Source organism: Trematomus bernacchii, unplaced genomic scaffold (assembly GCF_902827165.1).
Source record: "Trematomus bernacchii unplaced genomic scaffold, fTreBer1.1, whole genome shotgun sequence".
NCBI lineage: Eukaryota > Metazoa > Chordata > Actinopteri > Perciformes > Nototheniidae > Trematomus > Trematomus bernacchii.
In genome coordinates, this window is record NW_022987728.1 from 1,082,865 (window position 1) to 1,102,770 (window position 19,906).

The window sequence follows — 19,906 nt, forward strand, 5'->3', positions numbered from 1 at the left end:
CACATGTCTGCACACATTACAGTAGCTGTTAGCACAAAGTGTGGCAGTATGGGGTCTTTGTGTTGAAAATACCCAAAAATATATTCATTAATATATGTGTTCATGGGATGTGGTCATGAACAACTTAAAGGGCTCTATTCTACCCAAAAAGCATAATAGGGCCCCTTTAAGAAATGATAAGGAAAAGAGTCATTTGAAGGAGAGTGCTTTCCAAAAAATGAAAACAGTCCCTAGAAAGTCTTATCCCTGATGTGCGTGTGTGTACCTCGATGTATTTTTTAGTGTGTGAGTTGTGTGTGTGTACCTCGGCCACTTTGAGGAACTCTGACAGCTTTGTCATCCTGCAAAGGAATTTCTTGTAGATGTCCAGAGCATCTTTGCATTGGTTCTTCTTCATGTCAAAGTATTTCTTGTGGAGACAGAAATAGAAGAGTTAACACATTAAGGAATAGAACTTGCTAAACGGAGGGAGGGAGAAAGGTGTCAGGAACAGCTTGTGGAAACTTGTGTTGGGTTTATATTTACATATTCGCCAGACACGCGGTGTGTTTTACCCAATAGGTTGATGACCCCTTCATTGTAAGCAGCAAACAGCCTTATGGAGTCTTTGAAGAGCAGCATGAAGGCCGAGTTGATCACTCCGTTGGTCAGCCTCATTAGGATTGGCCTGAGGGGAGAACAAGAGAGGGGAAGAGGGGTAAAGGAAACTTCTCTATAAAATACTTTGACATACATTTTCCAAACACCATCCCCTCCCTTGCTATCGGGCATCTCGACACACTGTCCAATTTATTTTAGGTGGGAAAGAGGAAAGAAACATCATTCGCAGACACGCGCATTCCAATGATAACTTTCACCGTCCTTTTGTATCGCTCTTTGAAGCTCGCTGGCACAAACCACAATGCAACCCACCAATTTCTTCAAATCCTCTCTCCCTTTAGTACACAAACAATGCTAGAACTCAAAAAAATTGTACGCTTTCTTACACTCCATCATAATAAGAGAGGCTTCAAACTTTGCAAACTGTTTCAATTTACATTTTGATTGGAAAAGCGACACACACACACACACACACACACACCACACCACACACACACACACCACACACCACACACACACACAACACACCCACACACAACACACACACACCACACACACACACACCACACACACACACACACAACACACACACACACAACACACACCACACAACACACACACAACACACACACACACACACACACACACACACACACACACACACACACCCACAACACACCACACACACACACACACACACACACACACACACACACAACACACACACACACACACACCACACACACCACACACCACACACACACACACACAGTACCTGGAAATCCAGCAAGGCGTCTTCTGATGATCAGCGTCTTGATCAGCTTCTCTGTGTTCATGGTACGCATCACACCCGTCAATCCTGACACAACAGGAAACAAAACAAACAATTGTAGCGGTAGACTTGTTTTACGGAAATTCATATGCAAATTAAGAAAGTGGTGAGAAACGAGGGGGAAAAAGGTGTTTTGCATACAAACGTTTGCTCAGTTATGCACATGAACTTAAGATACGTTTTTTTCCAATTCAAGTGTCCCGTAAAATGCCAAAACGTCACAATATCCGTCGAACACTGCCCATTGGGTTATGAAATATGGCCATTTTCTTGTTTCCAACTGCCATTTGAACCCTGAATGTGTACAAAATGGATTAAGAGTCCTCAATAACCTCCAAAACCATTCTAAATTTTGTCCCAAAGTGGCCAAGCCGTAGTTGAAATACTCTCCATTTGGGTGATTACGCAAATGAATGCAACTTTATCTAATTATGGCAATTTCCCAGCCTATGCAATTTAGCATCCAGCAGTGTCTTGAAGCTTAGGACCCATTCTATACATTCCTACATTCATAGCACTGTGAATACTCAACATTTTCAGGTTCACAGTGCTGGCAGTTAGACTATAATGGCTTTTTCGGGGGGGGTGGGGGGGGGAAGTCTTGCAAACATACGGCGACTGAAACCCATTTTGCAGAAAGATAACGAGTCTGATCAGCAGGAACGTTATCAGAGAGGATTCTGAGTCATCTACAACAGTTGGACTTTCTGATATTAGACATAATCTTTCAAACACAACCCTCAAGAAATGATGCCCCCACTGTTACCATTATACAAGTCACCAACCGCCATTGTCGTAGGTTTATGCATCACAATGGGTGACATTAAAAGGAGAAATTTGACATTTTGGGACAGAAAACAACAAAACTGTAATTTTGTCGATTGCTGTTCTATGGCTATTGTGCGATAGGCTAAGCATTGCGACAAAACGAGTGCGAAATGATGAGCGGGGTTGCCATTTACCCTCTCTTCATCTTGGTGAAGTCCACAGCCACCAGTCTGTAGGACATGGCCTTCTCGTTCAGGTAACGGCTGTACCGCCTGATGAAGGTCGACATGTCGTAGCCTGGGAGGAAGAGAGAAGGGAATATACTGAGTGTTGTATATATATAAAACTGTACAAAAACTGCAGACTTTAGTGTAGTTGATTAATTGATTTAATTTAAACTTTTGTATCTGGATTGATTCTGCAGCTCTGTTTAAAATCCTTTGAGGTTAATTCTTGCCCATTTAGTTCTTTAGGGAAACAATTAAAAAAAAATCTTAAAACTGTTTACCTTGCAGAGCTCCCTTATCCAGGAAGTTGTTCAGGTTGAACAGAGTGTTTCCTGGAGGCCAGGGTACTGGATTAAACGCTGCGAAAGAAAAGAGAAATTGTAATGATACGTCACATAAGGTTCGAGGGTTAGGGAAAAATAGTCCTGCTCCCGACTGACGGACAATTTAATCTCCAACAACAATCAAAACTCTTCACCCTTAATAACTGAAATGCATATCCTTCCTTTGTTTCCAACCGGTGATTTGCATAGCTGATAAGAACCTATCTACCGAAACGCATTTACACTGTCTGACAGACGGTAATTGCTTGTGCTCATTAGCCCAACAGCTAATAACGAAGAATGATTTGATTAATTACTGACATGAAATCAAATGCAGCGACAGCCATCTCTGCCACCACTCAAAACACTCAGAAGTTAACACTGGTGGTGATTGAATAATAAACGTAGGTTGTTAGAAGTTGTCTCATGTCCGTTTGTTTCCACTCATCATTAGGACTCCTTCAGAGTAGCTCAACCACTGTACAGGCGATTGAGGACAAATGGCAAGAGGAGGCGGTGGTGGAAAAAAATATTAATTAACCTTTGGGAGAAAGCAGAAGAACTGGCAGCACAATATATTAAATTTATATGCAAGTACCCTCTTGAAAATGTTAATGAGATCACATCTAGGAGGTACAACTTTGTCTCCAAAAAGTGATGAATCATGGCATCCCTCTCTTACAGACTTCTTCTACATCCCAGTTTGTGTTTTGAAAATGTTTCCACTGCTAACAGAAACTCGATCCCTGTGTTGCTCTTTCTTCAAACTCAACACTAGTGACTTGTTCGTTTTGACAGATCTGATGCGACTAAGCAGGTGCTGGAGCTCCCATTTTCCAGGGAAGGTTGCTCAGTGCTTCTGCTCTTTTTCAAACTCCATCTTGTGTCACATTTGCATATGCTGGTACTCACACACCTGAGTGTCGCCAGATGCATATTTTCTTTTTACTGTTGGCCTACTGAGCAGCTCTTTTAACACACCTATCATGCAAAATGCACTTTTGTACGTCTTTTCTACATGAATATGTGTCCCCGGTGTTCCAGGGAACTCACCAAGTGTCAGAAAACACAACCCTCTCTATTTTCCTCCATACCCAAATCTCTAAAAAAGGGGCTGCAAACGGATCTGATAAAAACTGATCCAGATTTGAACACTGTCCTGACGTCAGGACGGTGGCGCTACGGCTATTGGGCCAACTCCACCAATCAGGAGGAGACAGCCACGGCCATTGCCGTTCGAAAGCGCTGGAGACGCTGTAGTACATATGCCAGGCCTGTAGGTGGTGCTGTTCTCACTGAATCAGCCCTTGCTAAAAACAGAGCTAAAAAATGTCAAATTGAGCGAAATGAGGCATGGCTAAAATGCATGATCTGTTTGGTATTTTGAAAAAAGTATAAATATGCCTTATATAGGTATGGTCCTACACTATATTTATTCAAATATAGCATGATAGGTCCACTTTAAACGAGAGTTACTGCCCTATTCGAGACAACCGAAATGTTAGGATATTAAGGATGAAGAAGGCTTTACTTATTTACTATCTGAAGACCAGATTTGTCTGTTTGGGGCTGGAGATTCAGAAAGTTGTCAGACCTTTGGGTGGATGATGGTCTCCAAGCAGATGCTGTTATCTAATCAATATTCTCTAAAAATGTCTAAATGAGATTGGCTTCGAAATGTGAGCCAGCATTGGAACTCATTCAAATTAAGTCAACTCATCCCTTTAAAAAAAAAAGAAGTAAGGCACCGTTAAAAAAAACAAACAGAAAACATGTCTATGAAATCTCTATTAAGTCCATTTTATCCTTGAATTGTAGGACTTCCAAAACCTTGGGATAAGTAGATTCTGTACTGAAAGTTAAACAACCACAACTACATTCAACTGTATAAGCTAAAGATCGACCAATGCTTGCAACCGGTCTCATATTCTTTAGAAGTCAAAGGTGTTGCAATACTGTTTGTGTGTATGCTTTTAGTTATAGTACTTAGAAATATAATCACAATCGGTGGGTCAGAGTAAGTGGAATCGGCCCAAAAAAATGCACCTAGTGTCAATATACACACCTCATCTACAAAAGGTTCAGACAGTGCTAACTCAACATCAAGGCCATCATATAACTGAACAATTAAATAGGCATATGGTATGACTGACTATGAAAGATGGTATTTGCAAAGTTGTAAGACGTCAAACAGCTTAGCTTGAATTGTACATACTGTAATAAACTTACTTACTGTCGTTTTACAATCATCAGTAAATCAAATTTGATAGCCTTTTCATATGATTGAGATCAAAGAATGTTATTTTCCATCTGCTAATAACAACTTCCATACACAACCAGTGAATGCGTTTGGCCTCTGAGTCTTATTTATCTGCAGGTGCAAAGAATTCAACAACAGATGAGATTTTACAAATACAACTATATTTAAAACTTAAGGTTGAGTTTTGAGCTTTGAGATAGTCAGACATCTGTTTCCTTGATTTAAGCTTGACTACTGAACAGGATATTTAATTAATCTGCAGTGAAAACTTCCAGAAATATTGTTGCCAAGTCAAACCCTTTGGGAGACTTGAGACATGGCTTGAACTCTAGACTCTTGACTTGAGATTTAACTCGGACTCTTTCTCTTAAGACTTGAAGCCAACGTGCGTTTTGTCCCTCATGTGCGGCGCAGTGGGAAATGGTCTTGGCCATCATCCATAGTTTTGGGAAGTGACGCCTCAGGCTTCCCAAAAGCATCTTAACTTTAAGGCCGTCTCTGTCCAACTGACTTAAAATGATCCGAGATTTGCCTGTTAGCCAATTCCCTCTCTGGCAGGAAACCAGCTCTCACTGGCTGTTCAGAGCATTGGAGCCTGTTGTGGTGTGTTTGCGAACACAAATATGCTTGCGGGCGTGTGTGTTGGATTCAGCTTGCACTGACACATTTCCAAGGCTCTGAGATTGTTTAAAAATGCATAAAGGATTTGAGTTTGTTTCTTATCGCTTTTTTTGTGTGTATGCTCACGCTTTGGGGACAAAATGTTGTTTATGCCGTCCCATGAAGGGATTCAGATCCTATCTGTGGAAAGGAATTTGGCCAGCAGGGGGCGACTCAACTGGTGGCAAAAATGATTCCGATTGTATAGAAGTCTATGAGAAAATGATCCCACTTCTCACTTGATTTGACCCTATGTAAAAAAAATTCTGACAAGTTTATGGTCTCTATCCGTAGTTATAAGTCTTCTTTGATACACCTTCAAATTCAATTAGTAAATGATGGCCCCATTGTAGTAAAATAGACAATAAAGCAGTGTATGGTTAAGGGTGTTGCTTACTCATGTTGAAAAGGTCGCTACGATAGTGTTGTCTGGTTGGGTGCCGTCTGTGTCTTAGAACTTAACCCAATAGCGTGTTTTTTTTGTTTATGCAAGTAATTGGTACCAATGTGGTCCCCTAAAAGCGTCTTTATAAGCATTTGGTTGAACTTATCACCCTCCCATGTCTCTCTTAGTTCTACAAAACCAAGATGTTGATGGCCATAACGGCAAACTTAAAGCTTCATAAAGATAGTCTTCAAACTAATGGGTGATGTGAAGTTGACTAGGTCGACTTCTCTCATAGTCTATGGCTCAAACCAAGATGGTAGTGGGAAAAATGCACTCCGAATGAATTGTCTATGTTCTTTGCAACATGACAGTATAAGAGGTTAGATATATGTATATATATATATATGCTGTCTGGATGTATCTTGACTAAGAGTTATTTCGTAACCCAAGATGTTCACGGATAAAGAGAAAGAAATAACAAGAGAAACTTCACAAGCTATTTCTCTGCCTCATCAAAAAAGTCCATCTGACGAGAAGCTGCGTTTCTCCCTCAGCGTCAAATACAAAAGGCGGAGGCTGGGAGAACCCACACACAAAGCATGGATCTAGTTAAAAAGGAGAACATCTATAAAGGGGGAGAAACACTCGGCACAGAGAGAGAGACAGAGAGGCAGACTCAGAAACCCGCTGAGCCCTAGATTATTCGACGGAGAGAGTTCCAAGAAAAAGATGCTGTTCTGAGAGGAGATCCAGATTTAGAGAGAAGTGGTAGGAATAGAGAGGAGATACAGATGGGGGGGGGGAGACGGAGAAGCAGGTCGACTCGTCAAATAATTCATGTTAGCATATCGGAGAACAACCTCATGCATTATTGATACATGTAGATTCAGGACTACTCCCTATCTCAACCTCAACATAGCTATAGATAGAGCTGCCTCTCCAAAGTGAAGAAGTTGGTGGTTTCCCTAGTAACTGAACACCATGGCCTCAGCGCTGACCTGAAGTGCTTTTCTTTCCCTTTTTGAAAACTAGTAGTCATGTCATGGAGAGGAGAAGCTGTATAGACTGTTGCAGTGTTTTAACAGCAGATTGTGGCTGGATGAAGATACTATTGAGTGCCGAATAAAAATAATAATCTTTATAATCACCGTTATAAAACCTTATATGCAAGTGACCTTCAGTGTGACACAATATAATGTTATCGTCCTTGCCCATATACTTTTGGTTTAGGGCCAAATTGGATCCAAATGTTGTACTTAAGAACTATTTTTACATTCTTGCACTTTACTTGAGTATTTCCAATTCATGCTACATTTACTCCACTGCATTCCAGAGGCAAGTATTGTACTACATTACAGTTAAAAAACTAGTTACTAGCTACAATGAAAGCACATGATGTGATGTGATTTGTTTATTTTAAGATACATATTCATTGAAAAAGTATCTAAATTGGCTCAACATTGTCAAAATACAACATTTCAATTATTTGACTTGTAATATTGATAAAAACAATTATATTTTTCCAATACTGTAAAAAATAGCCATTCTGCATACTGGGTACTTTTTATACAACAAGTACAGTGTACTGATAATACTCCCTAACTTCTACTGAAGTAATTCAGGATTATACCTTGTAATGGAGTATTTTAAGACAATAGTAATTCTACTTTTACTCAAGTAAAGGACCCGAGTACCTTTTCCACCACTGCTAGGGCGCATGTTGGTTCAGGTACAGGTGACATGATGCAATACAATCCAGGAAATACACTTTGAGTAAAGGATTGTTGAGTTTTAATAACGCATAGAAGTTTATAATATCATGAGGAAGGAAATTACTTTTTTCCACAACCCTATTGCCTCAATGTCGAAATAAATGGAGGGGTGTACTTTCTCACGTTGTGTTTTTCCCTAGCTTATCGCTACTACAAACATGATGATTCAGCCTTCTGGCAGCAGTTTGGGAGATTCTTAATATATTTGATAAGTTCTGTTTACTTGTGAGCCCCAGGCTGTAACAGAGAAATCCCTACACAGATAAAAAATAAATGTAAGGCTCGTTAAGAACTAGTGTGTACGGCATTTCATTTCTGATGCCAAAAGTTCACCCCATCTGAAACCCCTCATTACACCATCATTAAACCATCTGACCCCTTTACATATTAGATTAAAGCTGCACTTTCTTTTGCAAATAAAATCATATTTTTCGGATGGTTACTCAAGGCTGCAACAGAAGTGCGTACTCTGCCAAGAAAGAGCTGCACTCACTGACATCAGATCTTTTTCATCTCTCCTCCCTTTGGTATAATAACAAATAAAAGTTTGCAGACCAGCCTGGTCGGTAAACACCAGAGTGCTGTGTGCAGCTTACTGACGTCACATTTTATGGTATCTAGGAACTTGAAAACAGTTCTGCCCTCGTTGGACCTGCCAATGTTTACAAGAGCCAGCAGGGAGGAGGCAACCCGGGTCAAAATATATATTTCTTTGGAAGTCACAACATATTGTGGCTGCTGTTTTCAGAGAATACAGACGGTTATCTCCCAAATGGGGTCAAAGAGTCCAACTGGGAATTCATTTTTGGCTGCTGTGCTCGACTACTTTACACAAAATGTGTCTGAACGGAGAGCAAACGGAGCTCCACAGAAAGGTGATGACTCACAAGAGAAGAATGAGTCGTGATCGGGCTGGGTTGAATGAAAGCAGCTCTTATGCAAGCAGAGAAACACACACAAGGAAACAGACGTGTGGATGGATACAGACACATGTGCACTCTCACACACACACGAGCTGGGACTCTATGCCTTCATCTTCCTCCTCCACCTTTCTCCTACGTAGTATTTCTCCTCCTCTCTTACGCAATCAACCATTTAGCCTCGAAATCCAATCAAAGTGTGAAAGGGAAGCTGGGTGGGTGCTGAAGATGATGGGATTGAAGCTCTGTGTGTATGCGTGTGCGTGTGTGTGTGTGTGTGCGCCTACAAGGTGACAAGGCTGATAGTGTGTGGGCTCCAGCTCTCATGGGAGCATTTGCTCGTGGATAAGTGTAGTGCGACGGCGAGGTCAATGATGCAGCTTAGCAACATGAGTCATAATTTGAAGCGCTGATGCGAACAGGGTGTTAGTAATGACTTGTACACTATTGACAGAAACATGAAGTGCAAAGAGTCAGGTAGCAATGCATAATACAGCATCAATACCAGAGCCAATCTCCTGGGAATTTGGTCTACGGTCAAAGAAAGAAGTTATTGGTTCGGTTAGATTTGGTTCTTAAAGGTAGGGTAGGTAAGTTTGAGAAACCGGCTCGAGATACACTTTTTGTTATATTCCATGGAATGCTCTTAACATCCCGATAGCAATGAATATCTGAAGTGCTTTGACAAAAAATCCATAAATAAATTTCATCTGTGGAAGCCGTAGTACTGTAAAAAGCACGACCAATCATCTGAGCCGGGCCGGCTAAAATAACTGGATGGCCTACCTGCCTGTCAGCCTTCCATCTGTGCACAAACTTATCTCGTGCCCTCATTGGTCATGTGCGCGTTCGTGTGTGTTGGAGGAGGGGCTCTGTAAGGAAGTGGCAGATTTGTTCCGGCTGTGTATTTTCAAATTCTAGCGATCTCGAGCTGGTTTCTCCAAAATTACCTACCCCACCTTTAATGGTAGAGGAGATAGGTATAATTTGTTTCTAGACTTCTGAATTATATTTTTGGATAGATAATGTTGAATAAATGGCACTTGGAGCAACTTGCTTCGGAATGAAATGCCAACTCAACACTATTTATCATGACTTCTATGAATCTCCAACCAATTAAAAGGGGCCTTTCATGCTAATTTGTCAGGTTTGTATTTAGTGCTTCTCCTGTGACATGTTACATCCTTTAATGTAGGATAAACTTTGGGATTTTTAAGCCTTTGCAGACCATTTACATGCACAGAAACCTATAGAACACACTACAGTAAAGGGAAAACCCCAAAAGAGCAAAATATGGACTCTTAACGCTAAGGATTATACATTGGATAAACATATTTAAACGTTCAATGTTTTAAATCCATTCACTTTTATATCTTAAGCCACTTTTGGATGAATAAAGCTCCTTTGTTGCAATGTTTGGCTCCAAAATCTTAATGGGAAGAGGTTTTGATTTGATTAGTGTCTGACAAAGCCTGCATAGCAACAGTGAACGAGGCTCATGGGTATTGTAGTATTTAAAGTGTGTTCATAAATAAAAATACAATCTCAGGAAGAAGTTGAAATAATTAAATCTAATGGCCATAACATTAACATATCTTTTGTGTTTCTATGTTACCACCATTGCGGGGATCAATAAAAGGAAACTGTATTTCTTGGTAACAAAACGTTATAGTGGTAAAATAAATACCTTTGGATTAATTTGCTCCTCCCATGTGCCTACTCTATAATCCCCTGCTTCTATATTTATCAAACTAATGTCTCTGCCAATCAGAAACCACATTACTAAATAATAAACGTCACCTTATGTAAATACGGGTGAGCCGTAATGCTCAGGCGTTTAAACTGATAAAGAACGCATTGTATTAGGGCTGTGCGATTATGGCAACAATCATAATCACGATTATATTGGTCAATAATTGATATCACGATTATTAAAAAACGATTATCCATTTACTTTGAAAACATCCATATATTGAAAAAAAAATGTGAACAGTATGTTTTTAACAGTTGATTACCCTGAACTTTAAGTATAATTAAACTGAAAAACCAATAAAAAAAATTAAAAAATAACTTTTTTTTTTTTTTTTTTAATAAAAATAATAATCGTTTTATTTCGATTACATTGTTTTCGTAATCGTTGCAAGCCAAAATCGTAATCGAGATTAAAATACGATTAATTGCACAGCCCTACATTGTATAGATTAAAGTAAAAAGGGTTTGTTTTCACAACAAATCTTCATAATGGGGAGATTTGTTTATTTACTGGATATCAGTTACTTTTAAATGACTTGATAATGTTTAACTGGAGATCAAATGCAGTGAAACCGCCTAAGAGAAGTGTTTTTACTGCAATTGTATCAAGGGGTGGCAGCAGCGGAGCTAATTACAGTACAGTGCTAATTAAAAATGGCACTTGAAGAGAAGCCTAATGCAGGCAGTGCGCTTTAAGAAGAGAGTAACTGAGCAAACATTAAAAGAGAACCTGTAAAAAAAAAAAAAAAAAGATTACCTCATAACAGGAAAATGAAAAATAAGAGATATTTTTCAGTTTGTTGCCCTGCATGCAACAATGCCTCTGGGGTGGAAAGTGGGATTTGGCCATTTCATGGAACATTAGCAGCTGTGCTAGAGTTTGCTCTCTAAACACCGCCTCCCCACACATGTTCAGCAAGGTATGAGGATGTCATAAAAGATGTGCTTTATTACAAACTTGACTTCCACAGCCTTTTGTCACTGGTTTTATTTCAGTTTTATCTCCTAAAACAATGGTTTTAAAAAGAGGATATTTTTCTAAGTCACGCTTCCTTTAGTTACTGTTGCTACGGTGGCAAAGCATTACATTTTTAACAGTTGTAAGAAAAGCAGAAAAGCAAGGATTTGGCAGATTTGATCAGTTGTAATCAAGATCAGTTCGATGAGTTAATTCAATTTCATGTTTCTAAATGACTTGTTAGACAAAAATCTTGATTGCACAATATATACTTAATAGATATGTCCATTTTATCGTGCGTAAGTAAAAGTATCGTAACTAAATAAAGAATTTAGAATAGAATTTCTTCTTTACTTGAATGGGCCTTGTTTTTTCAGGCGTAATCTGTTACACGAAAAAACGTATGTAGCTATAGAGAGGCGGAGTCCCTCCCTTTCCGGTGGAGCTCCATGGGACCTTATTTCAGAAAAATGATGTATTGAAGTCAATGGCGAGAGAAAAGTTATCTTTCGATCCCGTTTGAATTGTGCCACGAATTACACATATGATGTTTGTCAATTTAAAAGATAATTTTGCAAGTAAAAAAAATAATGTTTTGCCGTAAAACGTTGAAGACTTTTTTGTGTGAAACCGCTCAATGAACTACATCTCTGGTCTCGCACAACAACACACGTCACCAAGATGGCCGCCACTACTGTCTTGCCAAAAAAGGGATTGACTCACCCTCACTATCACCACAATGAAACACGTCCAGAAGAATGTCATGCAAAGCTGCCTGCCTGCCTTCCTTCGATTCTCCCTGAACTGCCTGATCTTTTTAATGTTCAATGTTAACCATTTGTGCAGATAGCATGAAGTAGAAAAGATGGCCGATGCTAATGTAGCGTTAGCATTAGCATGTCTCCCCGGGGGCATCCGGGCTTAAACGGTGTATTATAGAATGATCACACCGGTGTGACACTACTCTTCAAAGGGTTCACGAAATATGACTACTACTCTCACTGTTTAACATTTTGGGTTACTTAATGTTACTTCATGTTAAGGCTAATAAAAATGACAAGGCTGTAATGCTAACTAACGTGCTCACTTACGCGACTCTGGGATTTGTAGTCTTTCTAGTTGCGTATTTTTCATAGTCTTATATTTCAACAGTTTTACGACAAACTGTGACTTTTTTTACATGGAAATTATTTGTTAAGATTGACAAACATCATATGTGTAATTCGTGGCACAATTCAAACGGGATAGAAAGATACGTTTTCTCTCCCCATTGACTTAAATACATAATTTTTCCGAAATAAGGTCCCATCGGTCGGTAGATGAGCGGGACTTCGCCTCTCTATTTAATGATGTGCTCCTTGTACATGGAAGTACTTCTTGGTTAGCACTATTGGTAGCACAACATGCTAACTAATGTATCTTGCATAAATTCCTTACACTGCTTCCCTTGAATTTTGTGGTTTGGCAAAGGCTACAATAATAAATCAACTTCCTTAAATGCTGAGTCGCTCTTCGGTAAACCAATTCAACATGAGAAGAAATCCAAAGCATGACAGGCACGTTACGGTTGCTGGGCTGTGATTGGCTGTTCTGGGGAGGGGTTTAAGCACAAAACCGATCATTTATGTTTCAGCAGAATACTCAAAAATCAATAACCTGAATCAGTACCGCAGACAAAAAGGGAACACAAATAAATCCCTGACTGGGGGAATTTCCATTTAGCTAGTCGTACCCTGCAAGTTTCTGGCTGGCTGAGTCTGCTGAGCACAACAGGACAACAACACACACACACACACACACATTACTTTCCTCTATTGATCACAAAGGAGCGGCCGATTTAATTGAGTTGGAAAAACTTGTTTATCTTCCTGAAGGAGTGTAAAGAAGTGTGTGGTGAGGGGGTCATCTTGTCGTGGGTCACCCTGGAACTTTTACTTTTTAGAGATAAGATACTGTCTGAAGCAAGCACACACACACACACACACACACACACACACACACAGTTAATGCTCTGCGAGGTGCCGCTACACTTATCATCTTTATGTTCGCCACACCAGCAGCTGGTAGGAGGCATGTGTGTGATGACTTTGTGTGTGTGTGTGTGTGTGTGTGTGCATTGAAGCTCTTCAGATTATCACAAGTGACCCCTATCAGAGTCAGGGTGACCTCACACACACGCACACACAAATAACAACCTCTCGGCTCCCTTTGACACAGTGCTTGAGTCAGCAAATCTCTCTTCCCTTTCCGTCTTTCATTCCTTCGAAAAAATCTGTCGTTCATAATATCTTACACACACACACAGTGGTGTAAGGACATTCACTCAAATACATAAGTAAAAAAACGAGGCAATAGTTGTTTGAGTATTTTCGCATTATGCTACTTTAAACTTTTACTCCACTACATTTCTTTTACATATTTAGTTTCTTGTTACTTTGCAGATGTAAGTTATTAATACGAAATTTAAATCGAGACACATTATATTATAGGTTAAGCCTCCCACTAGTATTGAAAGTAATTCAAATAAAACCCCACTTTTACCAAGTACACACTGAAGTAATGATGACATTAATGCACCAATATTATAAAATAATAATGTATTTTTATGCTCATATTTTTACTATAGTGACATCACTATGTAACACTAGCTCTTCTACTGGCTAGCGCTCAAATACAATTTTGAGTGCAGGACTTTTGCTTGTACCCGAGTATGTTAACACTGTGGTATTGCTTCTTTACCGTAAGTTAATCATCTGAGTACTTCTTCCACCTCTATCTTAAATCTCTGCCTCCGTCTGTGACCTCGCTGTCCCGGAGGAGGAGGAGGAGGAGGAGGAGGCGATGACATCACTGAAACAAATGGGCTGTTTGCTATCTGGGACACTGGTGGCGGCGACTTTACCCTGCTGTAAAAACACACAACGCTTTGTCTAACACACACCTTGACTGTACCCTCCCTCCCTTTCTAACACACACAGGAAAAAAAGAAAGTATCCTGCTTCCATCAGCACTTTCCTCCATGTCCTCGCCAGACCGTCCCTGTCTCCTCTCATGTCCTTAATGACTCTCCCACTCTGTCTACTCCCCCCCCCCCCTCCTTGTTTTCATCTCCCTCCTATGCTCAGTTTTGATGTACAGAGTCGCCGCTCTCTATCCCGATTCCCGATGCACTTAGGCGCAATCAATCAGATGGTAATTTTCCCCGCTGACACTCACAACTATCCTGTCCAGAGGAATAAAGCATGATGGGTAGTATTTCTAAAGGTCTTCTTGACGTCCTTGAAAACAAACTCCTGCTAAAAATAAAAGGGTTTCATAGCGCCGTGTTTTACTGTACCGTGTGGTCTGGCAAAGCTCTGAGCTGTGACATTCCTCGAGTACACTGAGGGAAAACTACTAAAAAAAGGCTATTCATCATCAAAATAAAAACTAGCTTTAAGTATGACAGGTTTGGGTTGCAGGGGTTTGATTTTGTGCCGTGTTCAATTGGCAAGCAAAGCATTTTTTTTTCTTAGAATAAAGCATTTTTTGGAACAAAAGCAAATCTGAAGAGGATATTGATTGTTCAACACTGAGGAATATCACTTTTTGTAAATCTTGTGAACAGTTATTTAATTATCAAGAAGTGCACAGTTCTGCTAAAATGTGTTTTTCTACAAGTTACTGATCGTTTAAGCCTTTACTGAATAATGTTATTTGAGGTAAAAATCTATCAAAGTCCACTATAGCCTTGTTATTATACAGTTTGTTGAACAGTGAATGGAGACCTTATTGGCGACCAAACCATTTTCAAGCAATATCTCATAACATTGAATATAAGGCTCAGTCAGTATTGGAGAAATAGTTGAAAGAAATACTAGAAAAAAAAAAAAAAAAATGTGATCCAGGTGGATTTTGTGTCAAGTGCCCATTTGAACAAGTGCTCTTAAAAAAGAACTGTCGCTTCCACATAACCCCATTTCTCATTACATTCATTCTTGTACAACCATTCACTACATCTTCTCAAAACAACGTAACCTTCCTCTTTTCATACCACTTCCTCTCCTACTGCCTATAACCTTGTTCGGGGTTTCGTAGGGGAAGCACCCACGGTCTCCCAGCAGTCCGAGGGGAGGGATGGATATCTGAGGCTGGGACTGATAAATGTGTCTCTCCGCTATTGTTGGGGTTTCCTGCAGGATTGTTTGTGGTACATACTGTATTAGCCTATCATACAAACAGCTTTGAAGCAGAGGCACACGCTGATACATGATAACAGCCGAGACAATGTCTAGACAAGGAGTCAGGACATTGTCTCGCATCCCTGTTAGTCAATTAGTTCAGATTTGTGTGTATAAATCTGTCAATTTAGTCATGATAATGCGGGGAGTATAAAACAATGAGGTGCAAAGTCCACTTCTAATTCTTAAAGGGGTCCTATTCTGTTAATGTTCAGGTTCATATCAGTATGTAGTGTCTCTACTTTAAAGAGTCCTCTCCTGCTGATGTTCAGGTGTATATCAGTATGTAGTGTCTCTACTTTAAAGAGTCCTCTTCTGCTGATGTTCAGGTGTATATCAGTATGTAGTGTCTCTACTTTAAAGAGTCCTCTCCTGCTGATGTTCAGGTGTATATCAGTATGTAGTGTCTCTACTTTAAAGAGTCCTCTCCTGCTGATGTTCAGGTGTATATCAGTATGTTGTGTCTCTACTTTAAAGAGTCCTCTCCTGCTGATGTTCAGGTGTATATCAGTATGTAGTGTCTCTACTTTAAAGAGTCCTCTCCTGCTGATTTTCAGGTGTATATCAGTATGTAGTGTCTCTACTTTAAAGAGTTCTCTCCTCCTGATGTTCAGGTGTATATCAGTATGTAGTGTCTCTACTTTAAAGAGTCCTCTCCTGCTGATGTTCAGGTGTATATCAGTATGTAGTGTCTCTACTTTAAAGAGTCCTCTCCTGCTGATGTTCAGGAGTATATCAGTATGTAGTGTCTCTACTTTAAAGAGTCCTCTCCTGCTGATGTTCAGGTGTATATCAGTATGTAGTGTCTCTACTTTAAAGAGTCCTCTCCTGCTGATGTTCAGGTGTATATCAGTATGTAGTGTCTCTACTTTAAAGAGTCCTCTCCTGCTGATGTTCAGGTGTATATCAGTATGTAGTGTCTCTACTTTAAAGAGTCCTCTCCTGCTGATGTTCAGGTGTATATCAGTATGTAGTGTCTCTACTTTAAAGAGTCCTCTCCTGCTGATGTTCAGGTGTATATCAGTATGTAGTGTCTCTACATGTCTCCATGCTTTAATGTTCAAAAAGCTCTTTATTTTTTCTCATACTGCCTGTGCTGCAGCACCTCTTTTCACCCTCTGTCTGAAACCAGAGCCCAGTCTGCTCTGATTGGTTAGCTGGGCGGCTCTGTTGTGATTGGTCAACCGCTTACAGATCACGTACAGTGTGTTGGAAAGATATCCAATAGAAGCGCAAGTGTTACGTAGTGGTGTAACTATCTATTGTATGAAAGGGAAACATTTACAAGCATAATAAGGTCCCTTTAATTGTATTTTTTAAAGGTTTAATATAATTCTGTCCCTTTCCAGAAGTGTCCCTTATGGATTCAAATTCTAACCTTGACATTTGTGTTGGAAAATGTATGTTTTTGCGTAAATATGACATGTTTCCTAACCCTTATGGAATTTCACTTTTTCGACGACTTGTGAATTTAGATCTGAAAGTCACAAAATAACACAAATAAACCGACCAATGAAGGCAGCTGTAGACAAGCAACTTCTTTGTGCTTTGAGGTAAAATGACTGTTTTTGTCAATGGAGTCTGGTGTCTTTGAAAGGAGACTAATGGCTTCAGTTCCCTTTCAAAAAGTACTCTGACAGCTAGGTGAAGCTGTAAAGATATTCTAAATATAGTCTTGAAACCAATATTGATTTTTTTTTTTTTTGGACTACTTCCTGGTATTGGTATCGACTACTACATTTCTGGTTTCGTGACATCCCTGCTTAAAGGGGCTTTGTGGCCGAACAAAAGGGAATGTGATTCGTGATCAGAGATATTGACGGACCCTTGATGGCGTCTAAGATTGAGAGTGTCACTGGGGAGGGAGCCAGGATTGCTTCTTGGCAGGGAGGAAAACACTGGAGGTGAAGAACTGAACGAGTCAATAGCCTGTCAACTATTCCCTTACACACAAAATGCACTGTTACTCTAATCACGATCCAGAGCGCGCTGACTATTATGGCAGCTGAAGCAAAGAAGAGATATTAAAACTTAATTCACCTGCTATTTGCTCCGAATGGTAAATATATTCTCTCATTGGATTTGAAAGCACGGGCTGAATATATTACTTCAGAGTAAAATGGCTGCTTTTAAAACTGCTGACATCCAGAGCAACTCACAATGAATGGACTCAATTTGAATATGCTCAGATATTACCGTGTGTTGATTCACATTCAACTGTTGTAATATAAACCGAAAACACTCCCTTCCCCATCTCCTACATCCTTCTAACCTTCTCTAGATCCTCTTTTCTTTAACAGACCTCCTTCCTTCCTTCCCTACCTCCCACTTTCCTTAGGCGCTTTCACACCGCAGTACTTTTCCCACAAAGGTTCATCAGAACTTAGTTCATGAGAACTCTTTAGTTCTCATGAACTTAGTACAGATCGCGTTCACACCGGAATAAGTCCCTGAGGGAGGATTAGGCAAATGAAGCCGCTGACGTCACTTCGTCTTCTTCTGCTTTGGGTTTACTGGCAGGCCGCAAACCACTTCACGGCGTATACTGCCACCCGAAGTCCCCGGCCGGAAGTCCCCGGAGTTGGGGAAGGCTTCAGTAGAAGCTGCTGGGACTCCCAGCAGCTTCTACTGAAGCCTTCCGAGTAAATCGCCAGAACACCGACACCTCCTCATCTCCACCGCTCCCACGTTTCATTTTGTGTTGCCATAAGTTAGTCTCTCTGCGTTGGTGCGCTGGGCTAATGCTAATGCTAATGCGAGGATAATAAAATGGCGGCTTCGTAAAACTTTTTGGGAGTTTTACGGGGCTTGGTTTGCAATCCGCCCAGCCAATCAGAAATAGGAACCTTTTTCTCCCACGAAAGTCCCTGCTCTCTAGCAGGGACGGAAAAGGGGGTGGAAAGGTTCATGAACTCATTTTAGTTCCGGATTTTTTTGGTGTGAACGAACATTTTCGGAACTATATCGGAACTAAAGTGGGAAAAGTACTGCGGTGTGAACGCGCCTCTTCTCTACCTTTCCTATTCTGTCTCCTATGTTCTTTCCTTCTCATTTCTTTCTACAAAACGTGTTTCCTTATCCTTTCCTTCCTGGTCTCCTCGTTAACTTCTTACCTATTTGTTTCCCTTCTCAAGCCCCTATTTTCATTCCTTTATCTTCTATAACATCTTTCCTCTTTCCTACTTCTTTCCCTACCTCAATATTAACTTTTGTTCCTCCTTCTCTCTTTGTAATGTCTTTCTGTACTTTCTTTCACTTCTTTACCTCCTTTCTTGTCACCTTTCCTTCCCCATATAATATTCTCTAACTACTATTTCCTATATCTCCTCCTTTCCTACTTTTAAACTCCATTCATTTCTTTCTTCCTCCTTGTCTTTTGTACCATTCATCCTTCTCAAAAACCCAATAAACTACCCATCAAATCAGAAATGGGCCACTATCTAATATGTAAAAAGATAGCTTTCAGCATCAGCTACGTGATACTTAAATCCATCATAAACTACAAAAAACGAAAATGAAATGACATGGCGAAGCAGCTTTTTCTCCTTTCACATAAAAGCCTCGGTCTGATTCAACGCATTGTATTTGTTCTTTAGTGGCAGAGCATTCACGGTACAATGTGCAAGGCCATCTTCAGCCAAGCTGCAGCCCGTCAGCGTGTTGATGTGAAAAGGAATGTTCAGTCTATTGACCCCAATTCTGTGGGTCTGTGCTTTCTAATTTTACGGCCAGATTTCTCTCCGCTCTGACTGTAATGGATGGGGCGGCCGTGAGGTAGCAGGGACACCACCTGGCCGCCGAGCCTCCGTCAGCAGCCCCGTCCTGACAGGCCTGATGGATGCAGCCTGATGAGTACACACACACACACACACACACACACACACACACTCTGCTACAGCCCGGTGCCTCACCTTATGGGACTACAGCACAAACGCACTCTGCTACAGCCCGGTGCCTCACCTTATGGGACTACAGCACAAACGCACTCTGCTACAGCCCGGTGCCTCACCTTATGGGACTACAGCACAAACGCACTCTGCTACAGCCCGGTGCCTCACCTTATGGGACTACAGCACAAACGCACTCTGCTACAGCCCGGTGCCTCACCTTATGGGACTACAGCACAAACGCACTGCTCTAATGTACTGCAGGTGTTTGAATAAGGGCTTTTAAATGACTTGCATTATGTTAGCAGTTTCCATTAAACAGCAGCATGTTGTCAGTAC

At 40.5% G+C, this 19,906-nt stretch overlaps 1 protein-coding gene across 1 annotated transcript in view; it reads right to left on the reverse strand.

Annotated features, from left to right (window-relative positions):
* Nucleotides 1–598: 598 nt before the first annotated feature.
* LOC117494660 (phosphatidylinositol-binding clathrin assembly protein-like) overlaps nucleotides 599–19,906 on the reverse strand; it is a gene marked incomplete at its 3' end in the record, with an annotated part of 42,028 nt that continues 22,720 nt past the window's right edge. Inside the window, 4 exon segments of the mRNA XM_034145596.1 lie at nucleotides 599–667; nucleotides 1,376–1,459; nucleotides 2,395–2,497; nucleotides 2,709–2,786. Of these exon segments, the coding sequence (XP_034001487.1) occupies nucleotides 599–667; nucleotides 1,376–1,459; nucleotides 2,395–2,489 (248 nt within the window).